General features: G+C 44.1%; 1 protein-coding gene across 1 annotated transcript in view; it reads left to right on the forward strand.

Annotated features, from left to right (window-relative positions):
* LOC138977875 (uncharacterized) overlaps positions 1-8613 on the forward strand; it is a 17689-nt gene continuing 9076 nt past the window's right edge. Inside the window, exons 1-3 of the mRNA XM_070350480.1 lie at positions 1-175; positions 470-655; positions 6072-8591. Of these exons, the coding sequence (XP_070206581.1) occupies positions 1-175; positions 470-655; positions 6072-8591 (2881 nt within the window). The remainder of the gene's footprint in view (positions 176-469; positions 656-6071; positions 8592-8613) is intronic.

Genomic DNA, 8613 nt, shown 5'->3' on the forward strand with positions numbered 1-8613 from the left:
ATGGTGCGCTTGAGGAGCAAAGAATTCAGGGATCTCTCTCGACTGTTCCCGAAGGGAGGGCAGAAGACATCACTTTCACGCCGCCGGTACTGCCTTGCCAAACTGACAATCAGGGTGTCCAAGTTCTTGGGGAGACAGGTGCCAATGGACCGCTTCAAGTTCTGCGAGGTGAGAAGTAGTTATCATAAGGCGGGAAACGCTTACAGGTGCGCGCATGTATGTGTGAGTGTATGTGTGAGTGTGTGTGTGAGTGTGTGTGTGTATACGTGTGTGTGTGTGTGTGTGTGTGTGTGTGTGTGTGTGTGTCAGTGCGTGTTTAAGAGAGAGAGAGAGAGAGAGAGAGAGAAAGAGAGAATCTGGTGAAACCAATTCAACTTCAGGGACGTAAGATTCTGATAACTGCCATGATTTGCATATGTTGACGTCGTATGTGTTTTTAGTGACATCAAACAAGACCGATTGTTTTCAGGCAACGGAGGCTTGTCACTGCACGGGCAGGAGTTCCACGTAGGCGGCGAGGTCAACGTGACACACGCGCGGAACGAGCTGCATCAGCACGCGCATGTCACGTGCAAGACGTACGCCAGGAAGCTGGTCGAAAAACACGTCACCTTCAACAACACAGACAACGCGGCTGGATACGAGCAAATCAAAGGTACCCAGAAATGTTGTAACATCGCAGAATGATGTTGTCTTAACAGGGTAGAAAAGGTCCAGCAAAACAAAAACAAGTCGTGTAAGGCGAAATTACTACATTTAGTCAAGCTGTGGAACTCACAGAATGAAACTGAACGCACTGCATTTTTTTCAAAATGACCGTAGTCCGCCGCTCGGGTAAAACGCAGTGAAACTGACGAGCCTGTTCACACGGGGGATAACCGGTCAAAGGCCGAACGGAGGCCGAAGGCCGCTCCTGACACGTGTGAAGGCAAGTTTTGTCTGTTTTCTAGGTATTGTTTGATTTATGTCGGGATTTAAGGTAAGCTACTGATTCAGCGATGACTAAATTTGTTTCTCGATGCATAAAAAGTCAGGGAGCGATTGATATTTTCCCGTAAATAGCCTTCAAAGCTGAAAATGTCGGCGATTGAGCACCGGAAATGGCTGTTCGATGGGTTTTGCAAGTAGAAATGTGCTTTATTTCACCAAATCAGCTCGTATTTGGTATGGGTACGGGATTCTAGAGGACGAAGGAGTCTCAAGAGGTGCAAAGAAGTGCTATTTGGGAGTAGAATAAATCTTCTGAGCCAGTAGACAAGAGAAGGTCATATTTGAGAGATGCGCGTAGGCCGATAGTCTTTCCGACAAGCGAATGATACAGCAGATTAATCATTCGTTTTGATCAGAAACATAGTCTCTAGTTTTGGCTCACGTAAGTGTAGCCTATGCGATCGTAACTTTGTCTGTCTGTGCGTGCGTGTGTGCGTGTGTGTGTGTGCGTGTGTGCGTGTGTATGTCTGTGGTAGAAACTTTAACATTTGAAGATGTCACATTATGGCGTAAGAGGGTGAGACGTCACATTATGACGTAAGAGGGTTAGACGTCACGCGAAGGAATTACTGAAAGTCTCGGTCATTGTTATTTTGAGCGGGCCGAGACTAGTTTTTTCTTCGAAATCGGCCATTGGCAGTCGTGTCCCTGGAGGTAGGCTACATGCAGACAGACAGATCTGGATCTAGTGTCTCGCTTTCGTGCACAGTGTCACCTATGCTTACTGTGTGTGTGTGTATGTGTGACGGAGTGATTGAGTTTCTGTTACTGTTTGTCGATTTCTTACGTGAGCCTTGAAGGCTTCGCCTCTTGTTATGAATGAGTTTTTTAATTAAAACAATCACGAGAACTCTCTCGCTTAGCCTAATGGCTGTTCGATTGGTGTCGCAAGTAGAAATGTGCTTTATTTCACCAAATCAGCTCGTATTTGACATCGGTTTGGTATATTCTAATCCTACCGCGAACTGGATAGCAGACGCGGCACGTGTGAACGAAATTTCAGAAAAGCGTACATCTGTACAGTGCAGCAAAACGGTTCTGTGCATCATTGTCAATGTAAATAGTGATCAACTTAGAAGCACACGTACCCTGTTGCCCTTAGATAACGGCACACACACTAAGCTAAATAGCTGTCTCTCGTATACACCCACACACACGCACGCACGCACGCACGCACGCACGCACACACACACATACACACCCATACATACACACCCACACACACTCATTCTAATGGGTTTGGAGCATCTGTTTATACAGATGCAGTCTGAAGACGAAGAAATGGTTCTTGTGGCAGAGGAGGTGGAGGAAGAAGAAGATGGATCTGTGCCAGGTCCATCCGGATCCACTGCTCCGGCCATATGCCCCCATTGTGGCAAATCGTTCGCCTATGGCAATAATCTGAAGAGACATATAAGGGAAGTGCACTACCAAGGTGAACCCGTGGTGTGTACAGAACCAGGGTGCCTTAAAACGTTCAAACGACCAAAGTTGCTCGAAATACACCACAAGAACAAACATTTGTTCTAGTCTAACTTTGTTCATCTTACCACAGTCACTTCGTTGTTTAGATACCAAAGTCATTAATTAATTTTTAAGCCTCCATGCTGAAATGCAATACCGAAGTCCGGACTTCGTCGAAGATTGCTTGACCAAAATTGTAATCAATTTGATTAAAAAATGAGGGTGTGACAGTGCCGCCTCAACTTTTTACAAAAAGCCGGATATGACGTCATAAAAGACATTGATCGAAAAAATGAAAAAAAACATCTGGGGATTTCATACACAGGAACTCTCATGTAAAATTTGATAAAGATCGGTCCAGTAGTTTAGTCTGAATCGCTCTACACACACACACACACACACACACACACACACACACACACACACACACACACACACACACACACACACACACACACACACACACAAACACACACACACACATACACCACGACCCTCGTCTCGATTCCCCCTCTATGTTAAAACATTTAGTCAAAACTTGACTAAATGTAATGAGGCTGCACTCTATCGACCGTTTTATCAATCAAAGTTATTCACATTTTGATCAAACATTCGTTCACCTGGTCCGGACTATTGGATTGCATTTTAGTTTGGAAGTTTAACAAGTCGCGCAATCGAAATTACAACATTTAGTCAAGCTGTCGAACTAACAGAATGAAACTGAACTCACTGCATTTTTACAGCAAGAGCGTATACTCGTAGCATCGTCAGTCCACCGCTCGATGCAAAGGCAGTGAAATTGACAAGAAGAGCGGGGTAGTAGTTGCGCTGAGAAGGATAGCACGCTTTTCTTTATCTCTATTCTTTTTAACTTTTTGAGCGTGTTTTTAATCCAAACATATCACATCTATATGTTTTTGGAATCAGGAACCCACAAGGAATAAGATGAAATTGTTTTTAAATCGATTTCGGAAATTTTATTTTAATAATAATTTTTATATTTTTAATTTTCAGAGCTTGTTTTTAATCCGAATATAACATATTCATATGTTTTTGGAATCAGAAAATGATGAAGAATAAGATGAACGTAAATTTGGATCGTTTTATAAAAAAATATTTTTTTTACAATTTTCAGATTTTTAATGACCAAAGTCATTAATTAATTTTTAAGCCACCAAGCTGAAATGCAATACCGAAGTCCGGCCTTCGTCGAAGATTGCTTGGCCAAAATTTCAATCAATTTGATTGAAAAATGAGGGTGTGACAGTGCCGCCTCAACTTTTACAAAAAGCCGGATATGACGTCATCAAAGGTATTTATCGAAAAAAAGAAAAAAAAACCGGGGATATCATTCCCATGAACTCTCATGTCAAATTTCATAAAGATCGGTCCATTAGTTTAGTCTGAATCGCTCTACACACACACACGCACAGACAGACAGACAGACAGACAGACAGACAGACACACATACACCACGACCCTCGTCTCGATTCCCCCTCTACGTTAAAACATTTAGTCAAAACTTGACTAAATGTAAAAATTTATCATTGTGATTGTTATTCAAAATCCTGCCAGAAGCAAGAACTTGAATTGCGAATAAGACACATAATTTGATTTCTTCTTTATTTGCTGTATCCAAATATAAATACATATGCTGTGTTTGAATTGAAAGTGTGCTTAACCCAAAAATACATATGTTTTAAGCAAATTGGTTTAACTGTTCGCATGCTTTGCCGAGACTAGTCAGTCCTGTTTCGGTCGACGGATTTGGGCCAGATGAAGACTGATACTGTGTGATCAGTTTTGATTTGATGCTTTGAAGACATCGGACACTGATTGACAAGTGTAAACAAAATGTGAGAAATCACTCGGACAGGCTTTATGTCACAGCATGTAGAAAATTATGACAAGAATCGTACACTTGTTTCAAACACTTTCAAGAAACCCGAGGCTTTACTTTAATGCAATGGTTGTCAGGGCCTTTCATGATTACAGGTATATAGGCACATACATTTTTTTTAAAGTAGCAATGATAATAAATAACAACTGAGCAAACATGTTCATACCTTAGTGTTTGTCTTGATGCATAAACAGGTGGAAACCCGATTTATCGTACATACCTAAGAGAGACACCCGTGAGATAATAATCGTTTAAAGCACACGTGTGTATATCATGTTAATGAGGTCATGTCAAGCACGTCTGGCAGGGACCTGTTTTTTCCACTGCTTATGATACCAAAGACACCGAGACAAACATCATTATGGAAACAATATTGCGCTCGCTAATTCCCCTCGATGAATGTTTAGAACTAACTCTTTCCAGAGTGCCGTTTCTTTGCTTTGACGTAATAGATTGCACGAGACTTTAGAAGAGATCGAGGTTCCAAAACAAGCGTCTTCAATTTAGCTGCCGCCTCGACTGCAGGACATTTTTAGTAACATACACGGAAGTACAGTATGTAGGATAAACAGAATACTACATGGCTTTCTGTATCGTACCAGTTTTACACTCGTTGCTTTTTTAAATAGTGAACAGCTCGCTTTCGCTCGCAGTTCAATATTTAAAACAAGTCGCGTAAGGCGAAATTACTACATTTAGTCAAGCTGTGGAACTCACAGAATGAAACTGAACGTAGTCCGCCGCTAATGCAAAAGGCAGTGAAAGTGACGAGCCTGTTTGGCGCGGTAGCGGTTGCGCTGTGCTTCATAGCACGCTTTACTGTACCTCTCTTCGTTTTAACTTTCTGAGCGTGTTTTTAATCCAAACATATCATATCTATATGTTTTTGGAATCAGGAACCGACAAGGAATAAGATGAAATAGTTTCTAAAACGATTTCGGAAATTTAATTTTGATCATAATTTTTATATTTTTAATTTTCAGAGCTTGTTTTTAATCCAAATATAACATATTTCTATGTTTTTGGAATCAGAAAATGATGAAGAATAAGATGAACGCACATTTGGATCGTTTTATAATTTTTTTATATTTTTTTTTACAATTTTCAGATTTTTAATGACCAAAGTCATTAATTAATTTTTAAGCCACCAAGCTGAAATGCAATACCGAAGTCCGGCCTTTGTCGAAGATTGCTTGGCCAACATTTCAATCAATTTGATTGAAAAATGAGGGTGTGACAGTGCCGCCTCAACTTTTACAAAAAGCCGGATATGACGTCATCAAAGACATTTATCGAAAAAAAGAAAAAAACGTCCGGGGATATCATACCCAGGAACTCTCATGTCAAATTTCATAAAGATCGGTCCAGTAGTTTAGTCTGAATCGCTCTACACACACACACACAGACAGACAGACAGACAGACAGACAGACAGACACACACACACACACACACACACACACACACACACACACACACACACACACACACACATACACCACGACCCTCGTCTCGATTCCCCCCTCTACGTTAAAACATTTAGTCAAAACTTGACTAAATGTAAAAACAACTCCTGTAAATCTGGTACGACACAGCAAGCCATGCAGAGTATTCTCTATATATAGTCACAGCTTTCGATGACGCTTGACTGACTATAATAGACTTTTACATTTTGTACAGTTCCTTGCACACATTTGCATGCGCCTATATCTTGTGCAGATCAGAGCAGAAACGAGATCACCCTGGATGAACAACTCTTCGTGCAGACGTCCTCCTTCAACACCGCCATGGATCATCTCCAGCAAAAGGGACTCCTGCTCATCCAAGGTCCCCCTGGTTCTGGGAAATCGGCTCTGGGCCACGCTCTGCTACGTCATTACGAAGGCCAGGAGTACACTCCGTTGGTTCTCCATCGCTGCGAAGAGTGGCGTGCTCACGTGGGAGGGGACAGAAAGCAGGTGGTTTTGCTGGACGGTGTTTTGGGCGAGGTCTGTCTTGACCAGGCGAGTTTCACAGAGTGGAGCAAGGTGTTTGCTTGCCTGTTTAGGTACGCTAAGGCCATGAAATGTCTTGTCGTTTTTGTCATGTACAAGCACGTCTTTAAAGAGTTGGAGGCGAGGGGTGAGGTGGGGAGTTTCTTTCAGCATGTTCCTGTTCTTGACCTGCAGAGAGGGACTACTTTTACAGACACAGAGAAGAAAGAGATGATCCGAAAACACATGGAGGGAATAAACATGCCACCCAGCGTGGAAGAAGAAATTCTGCTGGCTGACCAAAGCGGATCGCTCTTTCCTGGATGCGTAAAGCGCTTTAAGCAAGCAGCAGCTTATCAGGATATCGAAGATGCAACCTTCGTCTTTTCTTCCCCTTCAGAACCACTGGCTTCGTTCCTATGCAGGTCCTTGTCAGACAGAGACCACGGGACGTGCGTTGCAGCCATGCTGTTGCTGACTCTGATGAAACAGGGGGACTGCTTTGCCGCTGTGGAGAAAGTGGAGGCCCAGCTGAAATTTCTCGGCTTTGACAAAAGCATTGCTCGAAAAGTGCAGTCCCTGGCCAAAAGCTACAGAGGTACCTACATTGCTTGGAACAAGTCTGCCTTCTGCAGTCGACCTGTCCACGGGGCGGCCTGTAGGGCTTTGGCAAGAACGGAGTACCTGTCGATTATGATCAAGGTATGCGACCTCGAATTCCTTCTCACCCACGTTAGCGCTTTCGACGATGGAGCCGTCTCCAAAGTCGACGTTAGTGGAGACACTCCAGCGATGCGTCAGTTACATCAACGAATACTTCAGGAGCTAGTTGGCGGCAATGTTCCAGAAATATGTCAGCATCCTTGCCTGCAGAAAGGAGACTTTTTAGCAGGTTTCAAACGGTTCTGCGTGCTTGAGAATTGCCTGGATAAGGTCTTGGCTGCGACGGACCCGAAGTACAACGATTCCTTGCTGTACTGGGCTTCTGTTTGCGGCTCTCACGCTCTCACGGAATGGTGCGCTACGCTGATGCTGGAGAAAAACACAGACCCAAAAGGATTGGTTGTGACCTGTCAGAGAATTCTCTTTCTGTATGCCTTGATGGACGAACGCCGGTCCAGCCAATGCGTGAAAACCATGACTTTTGCCATGGAGAAATGCGGAGTGAGACCAGAGCTGATGTCATCTGTCACCCTGCCCCTGCCAGACTTGTCCAAGCGATACACGCGGGACATGAAAGGCAGATGTGACGCCTTGATAAAAAAGACACTGTCAAACGTCGTCTGCTACCTTGGCGACGCCTCTTTGGCCTTTCCCAACTCCGTGATTTCGCTTCAGAAGATGCAGTACAGGCCTGTCATCCTCGTCAAGTTCCCAGGAAAGCACTGGTACACGGCGCTCAGAATTCTCTCTGACAGAAACATCGACGAGCAGGACGAAGACGGGAACACTTTTCTCCATCTTGCAGCTGACAGAGGGGATGCCATTGACGTTGAGATCTCTGTGAGGTCCGGGGCATCACTTGGGATCGTGAACAACAAGGACCAGACTCCTCCTCAGGTGGCCAAAATGCGGAGAACGCAGTCATCAAGTTCTCGGGTTGCTGGAGTTATGACAAGTGATAAAATGCGGTTTGAATCCAACCATTTCAAGAATGTCAAGAAAGCTTGCCAGGAGGGTGACTTGGAGAGGCTGAAGGTTCTGCTGTGCTACAGTCTTGGTGTGGACGATACCGATAGCCATCGTAACACTCCATTGATGATCTGCTGCCAGTTCGGTCAGATAGAAGCCTGTCGTCTTCTAGTTCACAATGAAGCCAACATCAATGCTGAAAACATACAGATGTCCTTCCCGCTTCTGGTCGCATCTGACAAAGGGTTTCAAGACATAGTAGATCTACTGATCGAACATGGCGCTCAGGTCAACAAAGTAGGTCACGAAAAAACAACTCCATTGCCTAAACCTAGCAAGAAAACCTTTACATCCTTTTGGTCCATGCTTCTACACAACGCATTTTACACAGGGGAAGCGGAGGCGGAACCAAAGAAAATCACCTCTCTGTGTGTGGCAAGCAAGAATGGTCACACTGCCGTAGCCCAGATTCTGCTCGAGCACGGGGCCCAGGCTAACAAAGATGAACAGGAGAGAACCGCTCTGCACGTTGCCTGCGAGAACAACAGGGTGGAAGTTGTCAGACTTCTGCTAGAGTACGGGGTAAATCCTGAGGGGTCTGAAGCTCAAAAGGAAAGCCCGCTGCACCTTGCCTGTCAACGTTCCAACAGTGACAT

The sequence above is a fragment of the Littorina saxatilis genome, linkage group LG10 (genome assembly GCF_037325665.1).
Source record: "Littorina saxatilis isolate snail1 linkage group LG10, US_GU_Lsax_2.0, whole genome shotgun sequence".
Lineage (NCBI taxonomy): Eukaryota > Metazoa > Mollusca > Gastropoda > Littorinimorpha > Littorinidae > Littorina > Littorina saxatilis.